Here is a 21,008-nt window from a genome sequence, read left to right as displayed (position 1 = left end):
CTGTCGCTCACACACACAACTCTGCGATGCTGTTTGCGAATGTTCGTTGTAACGATGGTTTCGGGAAACATGACTCGTTGAACTGTTGATAACAATGAAAACTTGTGGCCATAGTTGGCTGACGATACTTTTGGGAAACGCACCCCTGGTCGTGAACATTACTAACTAATCATTCAATCAAACAATGTGAACTGACCCTCCAACATGGACAAGAGCATCACAACCATATCCTTCTGGAGATCCATGAGCTCCTTCAGCAGCTCGATCTGGCTTGAATCCTGCAGCATAAATCATATCACAGTAAGTAAACTAGGGGACAACTGGGGTTCTGCGAGTCAAGGTCTCTCATTTCCAGAAGGTTTATTGAGCATCATTGTAGATGTTTACCTGAGACAGCTTCATCTGCATATGTGCAAAAACATGCAGGAAACCAACAACCGCGTCCCACAGACGACTGTGAGCGAGACTCTGCTGATTCCCAGTGCAAGGGCCCTAAAAACACACTGATTATTATTCAGCTGTTCCATGATTCCGTCCACGTCGTGGAAATACAGAGATAGACCGCACCTGAATGTACTCTGTGAGAGTGTTGAAGACTTGTTTGGCTACATTGATTGCTTTGGAGAAATTCCGTTGGCCTTGTTCATCGATGACGTCTTTCCCAGAATAAAACCAGTAGAAATCACTGATGGACTCCTGAGGACACAAGAGCACACGCGTGTCAGATGTGTGTAGCGGCCGACCGGTATATCGCCAAGGCCGATACGTTTTTCTGATATGCCGATGTGTTGGAAGCGGGACTTTTATTTTGACGGGCGGTGCTGAGAACGGCAGCGCTCACTCTTCATTAGTTTACGATCTCTGTCAGTCGTATCTAATACTTTGTTAGACAGAACTGGTATAAAGTAAAGCGTTTGCTTTTATATTATTTGTAACAGAAAAGGCAAACAATCAGGCTAAAATACTTTCTCATTTACCGTCAACATTCAGCAAATGCGCATCTACATCATTTAAACAAATCTCTGAATATCTAATAAACATTTCATTTCACAAACCTTGCAGATTTAATGGAATCCAGCTGCGATATCTTGTGAAGTGTGTATGTGTAGCCGATATAAACGTGTTCCTGCGAGTGACGGTCGGTGTGTGTGAAGCGAGTGAATGTGAACAGAAGATCAGCTTCACAGACGCATCGAAACACTTTAAATCCTTCATAGTAAAATATGCTGTGCTACATCACTGTCATATTCATATCGGTTTCACTGTGTGCTGTATGTAAAACCTTAGCGTTACCTTGTCTTTATTTGAAAAAATATGATTATCAGTGCGCATGAGATGACCAGATTACTGAGTGCCCTGTTACAGTTTTACTTCCTTATTATTCGCAAATTCATATATTTTTAAACAATAACTTTATTTGTGAAAAATACTGTAATAGGATTGCAGATTCAAGAAGTTGCCATCTAAAGTATAAGCATGTTTATTTTAAAGATTCTTTTTCTAATTTATTTATAATTGATTTAAATAAATATAAAGTATGTATATATATATATATAGAGGCCTATATAAATACCGGCTCTCAAAGATATCGGCCATCAAAGAACCAGTATCGGTCGAGCACTAGATGTGTGTTGTCAGCTCACCTGGACTCGGAGCAGGTAATCCACCGTCGATATGATGATGTTGACCGTTGTGTTGTTACCCGTCTGCGTTCGCAGGTAGTTCTGAAAATCTGATGTATGGACACACAATTATTGTCATTAACCGTTCTCTAAAGCAACATCACACTGTGCATGAAGGACGTGATGAGGCTCGGGGATAATAACTGTAGGTTACTAGTAGCACCAGCAGATACTGTATATAACGTCTACCTTTCATGAGCTAATCAATTCCTGATGGACAAAATCTTGCTCTATATTTTTTCATATTTATGATGTATTTTCAGATATGCATCATATTATAAAAGTAAAATGTTCCCTATTGTTTACAGCAGGGGTTTTCAAACTGAGGGCTAGGGGTCTGGTTAAAAAACAGTTTAAAAACTGTAACATTTGATTAAAAATAAAAATGTATTTAAATAAATAAATTAATACATTTAATTAAAATTAATAAATTGATTAAATAAAAATCGATGTAAATAAAAAATAAATAACAAAATAAAAACCTTTGATTAAAATAAAACATTAAACATGATTTAAATAATATACATTTGATTCAAATAAATTGATAAAATTTGATTTAAGTACATAAATAATATATCTAACAGTACAGTACTATGAGTAGAGAAGAATGCAGTTATGCAGCGCAACAGAAACTAATATAAAACTTGATTGAAATAATTTGATTCAAATAAATAAAAGTGACTTAAATGAAAATCATTTAAATAAATTATTTTGTAAAAAATTTGATTAAAATGAATAAATTGATTAAAATACAAATCGATGTAAATAAATAAACAAAAACATTAGATTAAAATAAAAATAAATACAATATAAATTAATTTTAAATAAATAATATTAAAATTAATAATTATTTTTTGACATAAATTTTGACATAAATAATTATTAAAATAGATGTAACATAATAGAAACTTAATATTTTCCAAATAATATTATACACATTTATAATATTAACTTTTCACTGTATTATTTGGTCTTTATAAATGAAAATATATCAGTGCCTTTTAAATTGGAGGATGCATGAGGATGATCACATGTGAAGCACACTACACACACACACACACTACGCAGTGCAGATCTGGAGTGCTAGTGAACACACCTGAGTTGTGTCCCTCACACAGCAGCTGGAGGAAGCGGAAGAGGTCACAGGTGAACTCGTCATCTTGCATGACCTTTTCACCTGCGCGCAGCAGAGTCACACGTTAGAGCCGTGTGAACACACTGACTGCGGATGAGCTCGGGTCCGAGACGTCTGGGGTCAGAGGTCACAGGTCAGATCCCTAGAGTATTTACAGCAGAATCTGAACCTGCCTCATTTTTGCATCAGTGATTTTCCTGTTCATTACTGTGACGTCATCTCAGAGGACTAAAGATGACATGAATGCAATAACAATATATTATGTTTATATTATACTGGCAGAGCTTGTATCCCTCAATATTACACACTGTGTATCTGACGGTGTCATCTGATTCCCGAGACATCTGCAGACAGAGAGCATGAGGAACATGATGGGAAATTCACAATATTTGAGGAAGATCAGCTGTGCTCTAAACACCAGTGGCACAACTATAAAATAACCTCCGGAAAAACACAGAAATGTTGTTCTCACAAGCCAACCTGAAAGTGCTTGAGCTTTCCTTCAGTTGCGTATCTGAGGGATTCTGTTCACAAACATAGTGAGCTCCCTACATAGACAGCAGGATAAGATGAAAGATGGCATTATTGTGTTTTTTAACATTGCATCTTAACAAATATCGTAAAATAATACAAATATGTGTCGTTCACAGATAATGCAACCTCAGAAAGCCGTAGGAAATGTTCATTATTAATATAATTATAATTCATTCATCACTGAAAAATGATGAAAAATGGTAAAGTCTTAGCCTAGAAATCTAGACGCACCCTAGCGGCAGCGAGTTTGATTTTGCAGTCAGTGTTGTCTAGCAACTCTCCGCTGGCTTGCGAGCTGGAAAAACCAGACTCTAGTCAGGCCAATCACATCGAGTATAGAGTCGGTGGGCGGGATTAACATAATGACGGCAGAGTTGAAAAGAGAAAAGGAACAAAGAACGTCACCTTCTCCGTCGCTCTGGTTGGTTGTAGTGTTTATCCCGCCTGGATTGAGCCCTGCCAATGGTGTGTTCCCAGACCCAACATCTCGATGTGGGTCTGACTTGTCAGGCTAGTGAAGTATTGCTGTCTATGCAGAACGCTCAGTTTTAAATATGTGAGATGAAACGAAGCGTTTTTCGTGTTTCAGATCGGAGGACAAGCGCACTTTCAGCTGAGCGTCAGTATGAGGATCAACCAGAAACTCCACGCTGAGATTATTACAAATAACTCTGAATGCAGCATGCAAAGATACAAAATGACACCACTGCTATGCATTTACTACACATTATGATAAGAATACATGTAAATACACAATATGAAATATCACAGTTATCTGTGGTTTGGTTAGGCTTCCTCTGGTCCATCATTCCCACCAGCATTAAAACGTCAAACTGAACGGATGACGAAACCAGTCAACAGAAATGCAGATGGATGATACGATAGAAAACACGACACTGATCTCCAGAAAACATAAAAACGATCACTCTGAAAATAGCAGAAACAGCCTGACCAGAAACACAAAAGGACGGGAAGAAACAGCAGGAACGACAGCTACTGAACATCTCAGACCATCAGTGAGGAAGAGGAAGAGAGACCACCATCATCATCATCCTCTCAGACCACAACACACCACAGAGACACACACACACTCCTAACCAAACACCCAGCCGCTGCGCCACTGACAGCAGGAGGGGGAGGAGCTTACAGACTACAGCTCCGCCCACAGAGACGCACGGCTGCTTCTGATAGGCTGAGACGATCTGCGGGTGTTTCTGCAACTACTGCCACTGAGGTCACAAGCACATCATTTACTTTTACTACTAATAGATTTGATCGTTTAACCCATATCCCAGACCTAAACTTTAAAATATATAGAAAATATCATAAAAAGATGACTCTTAAACAATAAAAATATTACCCTAAAATTATAAGAATTATTCCTCTTAGTAATAAAAAATAGTCATTTAAAATAAAACAATAAAACAAAATTCTGTAAATTAAAATACTAAATATAAAATAATAAATATTTCAATTTTTAAAATAATAAAAATGATCACTATAAAATAAGGAAAAGTATTTAAATAAAATTACTCTAAAACAATAAAAATGTTCTAAAATAATAAAATATCCCTCTCAATATAATAAAAGTATAACATAAAATAAAAAAACATTATGCCAAAACAAAAGAAATATTCTAAAATAATAAAAGAATATTCCTCTAAAATAATCAAAATATTCCTCTATAATCACAATCTCAGCAGATTAGATCGATTTCTTCATTTCCAATCAAGCTTTCAAAAAAATATGAATAGTGTCAAAACATTTTTTCATTTTATTTAAGCTATATAAAATGCTAGCTACTAGCTAAGTTAGCCTAAGACAGAAATGTCAGTCATTTTATTCTAAAAATATTTTAAATGCCATTTCCACCAGAGAATGAATGATGATTTTGAGATGTGATGGACACAACATTGGTTCACGATGACAGAATTCTCCTGCAATCACGTCTGTCCACTTAGACAAATAAAATAAATGTAAAACGTTTAATTTCTCAAATGTGCTCATAGTTGAGGAAACACCCTTAAATATGAGCTAGCTTTACATGTCAACGATGGGGTTTTCCGTTATCGGTCAAAACGAGTGTCGGTGTCTCTAACAAAACAGAAACCTGAGAGCAAAGCCAGCGCGTGATTGGCTAGCGCTGTGGCGGGGGCGGGGCTTGTGACAGGTAACGCAGGGCAGAGGGAAGGTGTTGGGCTCAGGGTCACACACACCGAAACCACAGCGAAACGGCAGAAGGCATAATTACCACGCTCATGAGTGATGACTGAGAAAAGGGAAGACGAAGGAACGTTAACCCAAAAAAAAGAAGAAGAAAAAAAGGAAAGAAAAAAGTGAGAGGTCATACAGGTCACAAGGTCAGTCGTTGTTGACTTTGGATTCAATCAGCACCGTTCTGAACAGTCACACGATGCGATTAACACTAACACGAGTCTAACGGTGTATCTGTCCGCACTGATCACAGCCAATCAGAACACAGTTACACGAGGACCAATGAGAGACAGAGACAGAAACCGAGCCGTCAACGGCGCCTTTAATACATAACCTGTGTAAAGTGTTCACCTTAACGGACAGGTTTGATGAAAGCGTGTCTGACGTTAGCAGAAATGATGCTGATTGAATGCAAACCTGAGTGAATAAAGTGCAGAACTGCTTAGAGAGGGTATAATGAGAAATAAAGGCAAAATTCAGAGAGAAATAAAGAATCGGAGAGAGAAACACTTGTGCAGGTTAAAGGAATAGTGCAGACGAACGAACCTTTCAGTTCAAACCTGCAGGACCGTCTTTAATCAGTGGAATATGAATGAACATGATTCACACAATATTCATGATCCTCTTTTACAATGAAGGAAAACTCTAAAAACATGCACTATAATGCCTTCAGTTTGAGTGTTTCTCATGCAAAGGGAATATTTTAATTTTGCTCTCTCTCTCATTCATATTAATAACCGTTCAAATGTTTGGGGTCATTGCAATTTTTTTTTTTTAAAGAAATCAATACTTTTATTCTTCAAGGACGCATTTAATTAATCAAAAGTGGTAGTAAAAACTTTTATAATGTTACAAAAGATTCTATTTCAAATAAATGCTGTTCTGAAAAATCCTGAAAAAACAATATATGACGGTTTCCACAAAAATATGAACTGTTTTCAGCATTGATAATAATCAAATCATCATATTAGAGTGATTTCTGAGGGATCATGTGACACTGAAGACTGGAGTAAATTCAGCTTTGATCACAGGAATAAATTACACTTTACTATATATTCACATAGAAAACTGCTGATTTACACTGGAATAATATTTCACTGTTTTTACAGTATTTTTGATCAAATAAAAGCAGACTTTGTGAGCAGAAGAAAACATTGAATATATATATGTATGTAAAGAGCTGCCTGAAGATCTTTCTGTGTTCCACTGAAGAAAGAAACTCTCGCTGGTTTGGAGTGACGTGACCGTGAGTAAATGACAGAGCGTTCATCTTTGGGTGAACTATCCCTTTAAAAGTCATGTTACAACACAGCAAACAGAAAGAAACCTGAAAAAGAACTCAAGGAATATAAAATTCATGCTTTGAGACTCAAATGAAATGAGGTTTGAAAATAATTTTCAGTTCACTTGAAATGGTCACATGATATAGGAGACGAGCACATGATAGGGTAGGGTGAGTGTCTCACACACACTGAGTGCTCTTGTTTCTCATTTCTGCTTGCAAACGTCTGAAGACCATATCAAACATTCGTCATCATACACTCGTACACAAACATAAAGAAAAGGATAAAATAATTCAGTTTGACAGAGACAACTTCAACACAAAAGTAGCATTACTCTATTTTAGAATCAATAACTCAACTAAATTAACAGAAAAATGCTGGAATGAACATGACGATTTCATGCTTGAAAAAATTACTCATTATATCACATGACAGAATGACACAGATCAAGCTATAATCACAGTTATTGATCATAAATCAGGTGTTTGTGTTCATATAAATCATACCTGATCCTTCCTCCGTCACCATCCCGAGACCTTCCGCTTTATTCTGCCTCTCAAACGCGTTCAGATCCAGAACACTGGAGCACAAACATCCAGCACTGACTTCATAACTCATAACTCAACATCGACATGCTTATTGAACTGAATTGATCTGGATATTGTCTTCTGTCGAGTATTTAAATGCGTCTCTTATTTGAGGAAGTCTGCATTGTTGATTCTTTTACTGTGAGGCTGCTTTGAGATAATCTGTTGTTATGCAGCGCTACAGAAATAAAGCTGACGAGACTATAATCAGTCATTATTATATTATTGTCGTACCTGCATGACTGCATGAGTCCCGCCAGACTCTGGAAAAACCCCACGTCTCGCTTGTCTTTCAGGTAGTCCAGCATTTTCTGCACAACAAAAAGCAGATCGAACACATCAAACCAGAGCTGCAAGAAACAAGCGATTCTCTCACGCACCTTTGAAGTTCAGGTCATGCCAAGCTGCATAAATATCAATATATTTTTCTGCCTCTAACTGCCCTTTTTATTGTATTTATGGTATTCCATGCAAACTAAAACTAAGCTGACACAAACCATGGTAGCAGATACACTGCAAATATGATGTTCTTCCTCAGTATTTCTGCCTTGTTTTCCAGCACAAATATCTAAACCTTCTTAAAGTCCCTGTTATCAATCATTTTATCACTCACCTTTAATCACCTAAATTACATATTTAAATGTTTTTTCTTTGAAAAAAAAGTCTTCATGCCCTAAAATATCTTGAATGTAACTCGACACCCTTGCTTCATTTAGTATGCGCGGTTCTATGAATATGCAAATGAGCCCCGCCTCCACTCACTCACTCAGAGATCCACTCGTTGGCGATCACACGTTGATCTGATTGGTTACATGGTAGTTTGTGATGAGATACGAAATACTCAGCAATAGTGTTGTTGACTGATGAATTAACACATGGTTTGTCTTAAAGCATATTAAAAACACCAGATAAAAAACATTACAAGCTGGATTTTCACCACAGGGGACTTTAGATCAAGATACATTTACTGGAGAAGCAAATGACTGAAGATATTAAATCTTGTTTTCTATCAAAATAAAGTGAATTTGTGCTTAAAACAGGAATAAATATCTGCCTATGGGGTCAGAGAAATAATCTTGTTTGCAAATGGTTTAAAAAATGGATTACTTCACAACTATAATCAGGTTGTGTGTCCATCAAAGCATTGCTTCGTAAGGCCAGCGTAGTGTTTTAGTAGTTTTCATTGGGAGCGACGCGCGTTTAAAAACCGCAGCAGTGACGAGGAGCTGAGCGTCTATTTGATCATTACCGTGTCTCTGTTTTTGTGTTTAAATTTATTTATTTATTTTTATATCTCTTTCTGTACTCTGTATTTTTGTGTTTTTAGTGATTGTGAAGCACTTTGGGCAGCAGCTGTTGCATTAAATATGTAAATAAAATGAATAAATAAATTAAAATATTTCACATTTAGCTCTTGACTTTTTTTCCCGGACGACGAGAGTTGAGAAACGTTTAAGTTTTGAACTCATCACTGTCGCTTCCCACCCAGCCGTCCAATCACAGTGGAGGAGGGGCGGGGCAAATCCCACACCGACCAATCGCCACAAAATGATTTAAACTCTTGACCTGCTGAACTGTGGAGTTCCCCCCGTTGAGTATGGCGATTCCCAGCTTGAGCGTGGAGGCCACCATCGGCCCCATCTCTCCTGCACAACAAACACACTCCCATCAGCCCCTGATCACAGGACACACACCCCAGCTGCGGACTGAAAGTGTGTGTTTCTGACCTTTGCTGGCGCTGATGGTCTGCAGAACCATTTCTGCGGCCCCGCGGTCGTGAAGTCTGGCCTGCTGATACAGCAGCTTCTGCTTCTCCATCTCCTTCTCCTGCAGACACACGGGAAAGAGTTTTCATGGCTGAAGCTCGATAGCACAAAACAGATGAAGTCTTAGCATATCTAGTGATATAACATTTACCAATGCATTGGTAACACGTTTACAATAAGGTTCATTGGTTAACATATTCACTAACATGAACTAACAATGAGCAATACATTTATTACAGTATTTATTAATCTTTGTTAATGTTAGTTAGTATTAGTAATGTTAGTTAATAGTTCTCCTGCAGACCGTAACCACTGACAGCTCACATATGTGTCAAAACTAATATTAAATTAATAACTTTTTTACAACAAAAATTAACCATCACTGAGCTTACGTAAGCTGGACTGTGACGCTGTTTTCTTCTAAACAAACTCTGTTGCATTATTTTCCTGTTATCTCTGTAAAGCTGCTTTGAAACACTGTGTTGTAAAAAGTGCTGTATAAATAAAGGACACTTGACTTGAAAGCACAAGGTCACTGTGTTTTCAGTGTGTCATCAGATGAAGTCTAATCACATGTGGTGATATAACATTTACTAACACATTATTAGAATCAAAAGTTGCATTAGTTAATGCACTGTGAACTGTTATGAACAATGAACTAACACTGATGAAGATTAATGCTTTAAATAAATGTTCATGTTAGCCAATGCATTAGTAATTTCCAGTGGTCGACCGATATATCGCCACGGCCGGTATTTGGCTTTTTTAAAATATCGGCATCGGCCGATAAGTTTTTCTGATTGGCCGATGTGTTGGAAGCAGGACTTTTATTTTGACGGGCGGCGCTAAGAACACCACACCTGAGAAGAGAACGGCAGCGCCTGAATCTGATCACACAGCGCTCACTCACATTCTCCGTCTCTCTGTAAGTCAGATCTAATAGTTTGTTAGACAGAACCGGTGGCTACAGAACTGGTAATCAAAGAAAGTAAATGGTATGCGAAAAAGTAATGCGTTTGCTTTTATATTATTTGTAACAGAAAAGCCAAACAATCAGGCTAAAATACTTTCTCATTTACCGTCAACATTCAGCAAATGCGCATCTACATAATTTAAACAAATCTCTGAATATCTAATAAACATTTCATTTCACAAACCTTGCCGATTTAATCGAATCCAGCTGTGATATCTTGTGAATTGTGCATTTGTAGCCGATATAAACGTGTTCCTGCGAGTGACGGTCCGTGCGAAGCGAGTGAATGCGAACAGAAGATCAGCTTCACAGGAGACGCGATCGAAACACTTTAAATCCTTCATTTTAAAATATGCTGTGCTATATCCAGTTGCCCACTGTGTCATATTCATGTGTCAGTTTTCACTGTGTGCTTTATGTAAAATTAGCCTTACCTTGTCAAAAGTCAAAGTAAAAAAAATATGATTATCAGTGCGCATGAAATGACCAGATTACTGAGTGCCCTGTTACAGTGTTTACTTCCTTTTTACTCACATATTCTTTTCTTTTTAAACAATAACTTTATTTGTGAAAAATACTGTAATAGGATTGCAGATTCAAGAAGTTGCCATCTAAAGTATAGGGCCTAAGCATGTTTATTTTAAATATTTTTAAATATTTATTAAATTTATCTAATTTATTAAGTATTGATTTATATAAATATAAAGTGTTTATATATATATATATATATATATATATATATATGTATATATATTTTATGTGTGTGTGTGTATATATATATATATATATATATATATATATATATATATATATATGTTTGATATATAAATATAAATATTGGCTTTATATCGGCCATCGGCCACCCTGCTCTCTAAAATATCGGCATCGGCATCAAAAAACCCATATCGGTCGACCACTAGTAATTTCACTAGTGATGGACAGTTAACCCTCTGAGGTCGGCAATCGCGCCGGCGCGATAGTCTCACTTTTTTTCTTATCAGTGCAAAAGAGACTCAAAATACAAAATGTTGATTTTGATTTTACATATTTGTGTTATACATCATTCGATCCTGTTAAGTGTCCATTTTTTTTGTGTATACTCACAATATAAACAAAGTATTGTGCTTTTAGTCAAATAAAGAAAAATAAACATGATGCGCGTTCTGCCTTCTCTCTGTCAGTGAAGTCCATTCTGAAACGCGTCCGAAGATTAACTGTAATTCCGTGAATACTTGTCATACAGGCACGAGTGTTTTTCCATAATGAAGCTTGAACTCTCTTCTTTTAAATGAATTAATATATATAAAAAAAACAAATATTCTCAGTTTATGTAATCTGTATGAAAAGAGAGAGATGTCAGTATTTTTCTTTCCAGCTCATTATACCTCATTAAGTGTTAATGTGCCACGCCCACCGAGAGCGCGCGGTATTCAAACGCAAATGATCTAAGGCAAGCCATGCAAACATGCCAACGCCCACCAGCTGGATTATAAAACACATCATGTTTAGTAAGTTTCTTACTACCGCTGTGAACACAGTGTATCCCTACGCTGTGAGGAATAATACTATCTAATAACACTGGAAAATGTACCAGAAGTGCTGGTAGTTTAATCTCGAGGAGCAACGGATCCAGCTGATGTAGTAAGTCATTTATTCTTAACCCTTTAGGCGCCAGAGGTTTTTTCCTAAAACGTCCAATTTTGACATCTTAATTTCAAAAGTCTATATATTAAAAGTGATAAAAGATAGAGACTTTCTGTAAATTAGAGAAATATTAAGGATGACCCAAAGTTTATGTAGGGATTACATTTTCCCATCTAATTTGCATATTATGACGTCATATGGTGGCGGCAATCTTGGATTATAGAATTTTCATGAAAAGTCACGTTTAAATGATAAAATGCAGCACTTCTTTCCCCCCAAAATGTCCATCACCTTCTGTATGCTATATTGCACAATACTGAATGCTCAGGTATATATTAAGTATTAAACAAACTGTAAATCCTTACTAATAAATGGTAGAAACAAACCGAATGCATGTAGTGGTTGGACTTTTGCTGTAGAGATTTTCCATTTACTAAATACAGTAGGCACTCTGATTCCATGTATGGGGCACATATATATTATTCATATGACATACAAACACAAGTAGACAAGACCTGTTTAGTTCAAACGCTCACTCGCTACGGCAAGGCACAGATCATGAGTGAGATGATACGAGCAGCGCGGCCAGATCTGCCTCGCGCGCGCCGAGTATGCACAGCTCGGACTACTGTCATTGCGACTCCTCACCCTGCCTCCACGTTGCCTCCTAACTGTCCTATGAATACTTCGACCTCGTCTAACATACCCAGTGGTATTAGACAAAGTCTCCACCACAATACTGTCGCCGCGATTGTGATGGCGAGAGGCTCTGATAACATGGCTCACTCGCACACTAGCTCCGCTTTTGATCGCACTGATTCAATGCGCTCTAACTCGAACATTTTGTATAGAAAAATTAGGTTTTTTTGAGTCGGGGGTGAAGAATGACATGTCTGCCATCCAGTGGAGGGGATGTCGAACGAAATTTGACACCCAATTTGAAAAAAATCGGCCGTTTTATCCAATGCACGATCTTGTCGAGTAAACTCGACCGTGGCGCCTAGAGGGTTAAGTGCTTTTTTCTAATCGCGATATTGAATAGTGTCTATAAACCACAAAAGACTGTTTAAATATGAATTGCGTGTCTGTGTGTAGGCTAAATGATGAATGAACGGCACAGGCGCGCGCCCTTTGTTTACTACAGTTATACAGTGCGTGTCTGTGCCGTTCATTCACTCTCGCACCTACATTAGTAAACATGTTATTAAATTTACATGAACACATCCAAACTATTAAACTATACGTAAGGTTAATACTCGGCTTCGATGCAGTTTTCAAAGCACTATTGTATCACACACCGTCACTCTGTACCGACGCTAGTATCGTAATGACAGTATTCAGTATTCATGACGCTTGAAGCTTCGAACGTCATGCAGTATCGGAAAGCGGGTTTAAAAACATTGGCGCTTCGCGATCATCTGATGCATAAAAAGGAAAAAAATTATCGAGGAGGAATTATTTAAATGATTTAACACTATACTTCCCTATAACATAAATTATATATTTCTTAAAACAGAACATACTTGTATATTTTATATTATTGATCAAATCTGTCGACCAGGCTACATGACATGAGTTCTGGTCTTATTGGCACAAATGAATTTAGATGAGATTAGACAGAACTGTGTTTATCCCACTCTCGTATGTCACAGACTTACAAAGCGTTGTTTGTTCAAGTGCATTTTCTGCTCTGTGGAGATTTGTTAGATATGGTGGAAAAAACAAGTGTGACCACCAGAGATCACTAATGCACATTTGTGTTAAAAGCTTCGAGTAATGAACCTTTTTTCGGCACAATTTGTTGAAAGACTCAAACGCTTCAGAAAGCCTCGGTTTCCCATCACTAAATTTCACTAACTGGAACGTGAACAAACAGAAACCATGCGACTAGTGCTCAAGACACAATAAATCATCAAAGTTGAAACTGAGGAATGTTTTCCCAAACTTTAAATCACTCAGTGCCACTGAAACGACAGCATACACTGGTCTGCTGGTTCTAGCTGGTCAAGTCTGATGGTTTTAGAGGGGTTTGGGGCTTTTAGCAGGCTGGGAGATCTGTTTAAACCACTTTAGGTTGGTTTCAGCTGCTCTCAGCTAATATACAGTACCACCTGATCATTTACATAAATCAAGCCCAAACCAGTTCCAGTCTAAAGTGGAGTGAGCTGGATTCAAGGCTTCATACATTGGGTCGTGTAATGCCTGTAATGTGTTTGAGAACTGACGGATCTCTTTCAGGTTGTCAACATCTATGTTAAAAACACTGAAGCTTAAACCAGCCTAAGGTGGTTTCCAGGTCTTGGGCTCAAAATGCCTGTAAAACCAGAGGAAACCAGGCCGGTGAAGACCAGCAAAGCAGTTTTTGAGCTCAGACGAGGAGAATGAACGAATGAATGAACTCGAGACACTCAAACATTCCTTCATGCTCTTCAAAGCTGCAAGGAAACCAGACTCAAAGTATACGAACGCATGAAGAGGATCGGCCTTCAGAAGGAGACGTACCTCAAAACTCTTCACCTCCTCCTCATCCTCTTCCTCTTCATCATGACAGCTCTGAGAGGGAATCATCGAACACACATTAATCTGAGCACAAGCACTTCTGAAGCATGTTCTTCAGAGCAGCTCTAGTCTTACCTTGGCCATGATATCAGCGTAAGCCATGTAGAGGTGATCCTCCTCCAGTTTACTGCAACAGAGCGATGTGGCATCCATCAGCAAATCACAGTGGTTTGATGGTATATTAATATGAGAAAGGAAACCCACCATTTCTCGGTCAGTGCGGTTCTGCTGAAGAGCTGTATGAGCTGGTGTAACGGGTCGATGTGTTTGATCATCTCGTCCTCCTCTGACAGCTCCTCTCCGCCTGGTTTCTGAAACACCAAACAGCCTCAGACACACACACACACCAACAGCACAACCAGTGCATCTACTGCGGTTTATAAGTACAAGTTTATAGCGGTGCGACGGATCGCAGCTGATCGTGATCTACGGATCAGCTCCTCACGGTTCGACACCTGTGATTCGCGGATTACCCGCTAAATTTAACCATCATAGAGTGAAAGTTTATCATTTGGATGTGTTTTGTCTTTCAATTTAAACATTCAAACTATTTTAAACGTGGAAGAAGAGGCGAAAATCAGGAGTTGCACGTTATCTGCGCGCACAGTCAAACACCGAACTGATTCCTCTTTCACGTCCTCTTGCTCTTGAACGGACACACACACACAATTATGTCTACACACCCGTCTCTGCGAGTGTTCTCTCGGTTCTGTCATGAGCGAAGAGTTGAGAAAGAAACCGGATGTGTGTCAGTTTCTTCAGTCTTAAAGTGACAGTAGACTAATATTCCTGCTGTTTTCTCTGTCATTAATGTTAATAAAACAACAAAATACAGCTTTAACAAAGATGAAACTATATTTAATTTCTACAGTGAACAAATAGTGTTATTTTACATTTAGGCTTAATTATTAATTTCTGTACCTGAATACTACTGTTTATAGACTGTAACTTTTGTTATTTAGTATTCATCTCTGCTTGTAATTTGTGTATTTGTTCTTATTTTATTACTGAATGTTCACTTGTTTTTAATAATGTTTGAACTTTATCAGTTATGCTAGTAGATTTTGATGTGGTATCGAAGAACTTCAAGTGAGCTTTAAGTAAGAAATGAAAAGCAAAGTTTATTTATTTTTTGCTGACCCGAAAATGTATCCGATCCGTGGCTCAAAAACCGTAAATGATCTAAACTGTGAGTTTTGTGGTTTACAAATGTGTGGAGACAGAAAACCACTGCAGACTCATGAGTGTTCATCCAGTTAGAGCGCGAGCTAGAGAAATGAGAAATCAAAACTGGTCTTTCATGCATATTTGCACTGAAGAATTCAAGGATTCATACTTTCGTTTCTAGTCATTCTGGTTCCTCATTGGACCAACACAAAAGTGTGTGAAACGCCAAATGAGCCAGAAAGAAAACACTGAAAGCTCCGTCTGTGCATATCAAAAGCCGTGGGAAAACATGGACGGATGTTGTGTAATTGCTACATACGGCCAAGTCCTCGATCAGCTTATCCTCGAAATAGTGTTCTTCGGTCTCGATCCAGGACTTCTCGTAGCCCTGGAGGAACAGGTTTACGGCTCGGTGCCTGAGGATCAGAGAATCAGAGGTCACTCAGGACTCTGTGGGAGCGAGCGTGAAGGAGACGGACAGGAGATGTTCACCTGGGCAGGTTGTAAAGAGGAGCCATCCTGAAACAGGCCACGACGGCTCTCTTCCTCTGCTTGGACAGAAGCTTGTGCCACACGGCCTTCTTACTGCGCTGAGGGTGTTCAACCTGCTCAAGCAACACATCATGCATCATCAGATACACTCTACGAACCGGTCTGAACCACGACACTATCGTCTTCTTTACAGCAGAATCTGAATGAGGAAGTTTGATCCGGTTTATTGCTGTACTGTATAAAGTGCTGTAGAAATAAAGCTCAAAATCTCACCTGTAAGCTTCAAAAAGAAGAGCTCAACAATGAGCTCATTTACACCTGTATAATTGTATTATTATATACTGTATTGAAAACTCATCAATTAAATATTTACTGTCTTGTATTCTGCATAATTGAATGTTTTTAAGGGAAACTGACGTCAGTGCATATCCTATATTCATTATTCAGAAACTGCCTTGATGAATGACATTGTGATCAGCCAATCATGAGAGAGCTCATTTGCATTTAGACAGATTAAGAAGCGCTGAGGCTTCACCTGGTCGAGGTGGAAGAGCACGTGTGCGATGTTCAGCACTCGATCGACCGTCTTCTCGGGGTCAGACGAGTCCTCACTGCGGTTCGGCATGTCTTTATACAGCGCCATCTGCCAACGGATCGCAGGATCCTCCAGCTGCAGGAACACACACACACACACACCGCTGATGAAGAGGAGGAAGATGCAGAAACACACACACACACACCGCTGATGAAGAGGAGGAAGATGCAGAAACACACACACACACACACTCACACACACACACCGCTGATGAAGAGGAGGAAGATGCAGAAACACACACACTCACACACAAACACACACCACTGATGAAGAGGAGGAAGATGCAGAAACACACACACACACCGCTGATGAAGAGGAGGAAGATGCAGAAACACACACACACACTGCTGATGAAGAGGAGGAAGATGCAGAAACACACACACACACACACAAACACACACCACTGATGAAGAGGAGGAAGATGCAGAAACACACACACACACACACACACACACACACCGCTGATGAAGAGGAGGAAGATGCAGAAACACACACACACACCGCTGATGAAGAGGAGGAAGATGCAGAAACACACACACACACACACTCACACACACACACCGCTGATGAAGAGGAGGAAGATGCAGAAACACACACACTCACACACAAACACACACCACTGATGAAGAGGAGGAAGATGCAGAAACACACACACACACACACACACTCACACACAAACACACACCACTGATGAAGAGGAGAAAGATGCAGAAACACACACACACACACACACACTGATGAAGAGGAGCATGCGTGTCTTCATCAAACGTAGGCTTTCATGCACACATGCTGTCAGTCACACTCTATGAACTGTGTTTTGAGCGGCGTTACTTTAGTATCACTGAGATATTATAGTTGTTTATTTTTATATTCTGTTTTCATTGAAATTTTAGCACAATTTTGTGATTAAAATGTCTATATAGTTTATATTCATTTTTATTTCAGTTTTACTTGTTTTTGTACACCAACTTAAACTAAATAAAAATTAGAAATGTTGACTTGGGAACTAGCAAAAATAAAATAAATTTAAATGTTTTTATATTGTACTTTGTTTCAGTTTATTACAAAGTTAACTAGTGCTGGGCAACAATTAATCGCATCCAAAATAAAAGTTTGTGTTTACATAATATATGTGTGTGTACTGTGTATAATTATTTTGTAAATATAAATACACACATATGCATGTATATATTTGAGAAATATTTGCATGTATATACTATATATATATATATATATATATATATATATATATATATATATATATATACATAATTTGTATTATATATAAATAAAAAAATCTTAAATATATAAATGCATATGTGTGTATTTATATATATAAAATACTTATACACAGTACACACACATACAGTTGGTACTCAACCAGAATAATACTTTTACCGCCGCCGCTCCCGCGGTGCTAATAATCGAGTGTGTATTTGCTGCCTTTAACCACTAAGAGGCGCTACATTCACAGAGTTTGAACAGTGTCAGTTTATTCTCTCTATTGCGTAATCGCCGCCGCGCCGTTGCTCATTCAGAGCGATTGAAAACTGGTAGCAGATGATTTCAAGTGAAACATTGTAGTTAAACGAATTCATAATCACAATACTCAAATTAAATTGAATAAATAATGAAAACATTTCAACATAAAACATTGCAATAGAAACATATTAGGCTCAATGAGGCTTTGGAAGAGCATAAGACGATAATTTAAGCGTTCAGACGGTAGCTCAGTATTCAACGCAATAACACGAGCCTCACGGACCTTCAAGCGATCCGAGATCGAAGCTCAATGTAGTCAACATGCTGTGGGCAACATCATTTATGTTTTAATGTCTTGATGCTTAAATAGGTAACTGTTTATTAGCGAGTTTCTTAACTGTTTATTTATTTAAAGTCAAGCGTTTTGTTTAATTATCAATGGCACTTCACGACATAAATTTGCTGCATTCCTAGAGCCGCTGCACAACGAAACTGATGAAGGAAGATTACACGATCGCGCCAGAAAATGAAAATGATGAAGCACGTCTTTAATCTGCTAAATTATTGTTTTGTGAATAATTCACGAAATCGAGACGACGCTGATACCCAGCCTTAACAACGGAATTAATTTTTCGAAACTGATCCATACATTGAAAAAGACTGATTTTGTTGACTTGGCTACACAAAATAACAGACTAACTAAATAGTATTGATTTCAATATAAAAACAAATGAAAATGTAAAAGAACACTAATTAAGTTAATTAGGTGTGAAACCCCATCGCACATTTCAAGGTTTAATTAAAGTGTCGGGACAGTTTATTTATTTAAAACAGGGTTGCATTGAGTTTAGAGTTTATTTTCTTTGCGATGCAAAAATAAGAAACAGAATCTTACTCTTGCGACATTTTAAATTTGTATTGCCAAAGAAATTACCGCTAAATTAAACAATTAAAACAGAAGGCCTACAAAACGAAAATAGTCCAAAGCGAGATAAATTAAGAACATGGGTTTTCCTTTGCCTCTCTCTCGCGCTGGAACCTTTATAGCAAGTTTATTTTGTCTTCCTCCCTCCCATAAAACTATAACAAATTATTTAGCCTTTGTTTCTTCAAAGACACATCATGACTTGTTGAATTAATATTAATATTTAATTTATATAATTCAGTACAAATTATAGATTTTTTTTAATTGCAATAATCGCCATTTTTTTATTTACTTAATTGCCAATAAAATAATATAACAATGCATTTTATTACATGGTCATGCAATTAATGTTTTTTTATAAATAAAGTAATTATTTTATTTAATGATGTGTAAATATTTACCTGAAAATGTATTTAAATAAATAAATTATGTATTACAACCGGCATGTGAAAATGTGATTCATTGTCTTAAATGTGCTTAATTTTCAATAAAATAATTTTGGATGCAATCAATGTTTTTTCGGAATGACTGCACAGATCTGGACACAATAAGCATCACATAATTGACCCTTAAATCATCACTGGTCCTGCACTGTTACTCTGCAGTGATTAGAAACGCATGAACATGCAAACATGACTGAAGGGGTTAGATGGAGAACAGATGGAGAACAGATGGTGAACTGATGGAGAACAGATGGAGAACAGATGGAGAACTGATGGAGAACTGATGGAGAACAGATGGTGAACTGATGGAGAACAGATGGAGAACTGATGGAGAACAGATGGAGAACAGATGGAGAACAGATGGAGAACAGATGGAGAACAGATGGAGAACAGATGGAGAACGGATGGAGAACAGATGGAGAACAGATGGTGAACTGATGGAGAACAGATGGAGAACAGATGGTGAACTGATGGAGAACAGATGGAGAACTGATGGAGAACAGATGGAGAACAGATGGAGAACTGATGGAGAACAGATGGAAAACGGATGGAGAACAGATGGTGAACTGATGGAGAACAGATGGAGAACAGATGGTGAACTGATGGAGAACAGATGGAGAACAGATGGAGAACTGATGGAGAACAGATGGAGAACAGATGGTGAACTGATGGAGAACAGATGGAGAACTGATGGAGAACAGATGGAGAACAGATGGAGAACTGATGGAGAACAGATGGATAACAGATGGTGAACTGATGGAGAACAGATGGAGAACAGATGGTGAACTGATGGAGAACTGATGGTGAACTGAAGGAGAACAGATGGTGAATTGATGGAGAACAGATGGAAAACTGATGGAGAACAGATGGAGAACAGATGGAGAACAGAACGGATGGAGAACAGATGGAGAACAGATGGAGAACTGATGGAGAACAGATGGAGAACAGATGGAGAACTGATGGCGAACAGATAGAGAACGGATGGAGAACAGATGGAGAACTGATGGAGAACAGATGGAGAACAGAACGGATGGAGAACAGATGGAGACCAGATGGAGAACAGATGAAGAACTGATGGAGAACAGATGGAGAACAGACGGTGAACTGATGGAGAACAGAACGGATGGAGAACAGATGGAGAACAGACGGTGAACTGATGGATAACAGAACGGATGAGAACAGATGGAGACCAGTTGGAAAACAGATGAAGAACTGATGGAGAATAGATGGAGAACTGATGGCGAACAGATAGAGAACGGATGGAGAACAGATGGAGAACAGAACGGATGGAGAACAGATGGAGACCAGATGGAGAACAGATGAAGAACTGATGGAGAACAGATGGAGAACAGACGGTGAACTGATGGAGAACAGAACGCATGGAGAACAGATGGAGAACAGACGATGAACTGATGGAGAACAGAACGGATGGAGAACAGATGGAGAACAGACGGTGAACTGATGGATAACAGAACGGATGGAGAACAGATGGTGAACTGATGGAGAACAGATGGAGAACAGATGGAG

The 21,008-nt window shown here is 38.2% G+C and overlaps 1 protein-coding gene across 1 annotated transcript in view; it reads right to left on the bottom strand.

The window, feature by feature from the left end:
• Nucleotides 1-21,008, bottom strand: part of ryr2a (ryanodine receptor 2a (cardiac)) — a 158,606-nt gene that overhangs the window by 35,982 nt on the left and 101,616 nt on the right. Inside the window, exons 70-85 of the mRNA XM_077245689.1 lie at nucleotides 16,572-16,706; nucleotides 16,037-16,149; nucleotides 15,864-15,960; nucleotides 14,582-14,688; nucleotides 14,453-14,504; nucleotides 14,321-14,371; nucleotides 9,163-9,262; nucleotides 9,002-9,081; nucleotides 7,670-7,746; nucleotides 7,355-7,428; nucleotides 5,603-5,620; nucleotides 2,779-2,859; nucleotides 1,644-1,732; nucleotides 568-696; nucleotides 388-492; nucleotides 197-278 (exon numbers count right to left, since the gene is read on the bottom strand). Coding sequence (XP_077101804.1) covers nucleotides 197-278; nucleotides 388-492; nucleotides 568-696; nucleotides 1,644-1,732; nucleotides 2,779-2,859; nucleotides 5,603-5,620; nucleotides 7,355-7,428; nucleotides 7,670-7,746; nucleotides 9,002-9,081; nucleotides 9,163-9,262; nucleotides 14,321-14,371; nucleotides 14,453-14,504; nucleotides 14,582-14,688; nucleotides 15,864-15,960; nucleotides 16,037-16,149; nucleotides 16,572-16,706 — 1,390 coding nt within the window. The remainder of the gene's footprint in view (nucleotides 1-196; nucleotides 279-387; nucleotides 493-567; nucleotides 697-1,643; nucleotides 1,733-2,778; nucleotides 2,860-5,602; nucleotides 5,621-7,354; nucleotides 7,429-7,669; nucleotides 7,747-9,001; nucleotides 9,082-9,162; nucleotides 9,263-14,320; nucleotides 14,372-14,452; nucleotides 14,505-14,581; nucleotides 14,689-15,863; nucleotides 15,961-16,036; nucleotides 16,150-16,571; nucleotides 16,707-21,008) is intronic.

This window comes from Siphateles boraxobius, unplaced genomic scaffold (assembly GCF_051911475.1).
Source record: "Siphateles boraxobius isolate OS27281-9 unplaced genomic scaffold, OSU_SipBor_1 28, whole genome shotgun sequence".
NCBI classification, from domain to species: domain Eukaryota; kingdom Metazoa; phylum Chordata; class Actinopteri; order Cypriniformes; family Leuciscidae; genus Siphateles; species Siphateles boraxobius.
The sequence above is the reverse complement of the archived record's forward strand: the minus strand, read 5'-3'. Positions and strand labels throughout refer to the sequence as shown.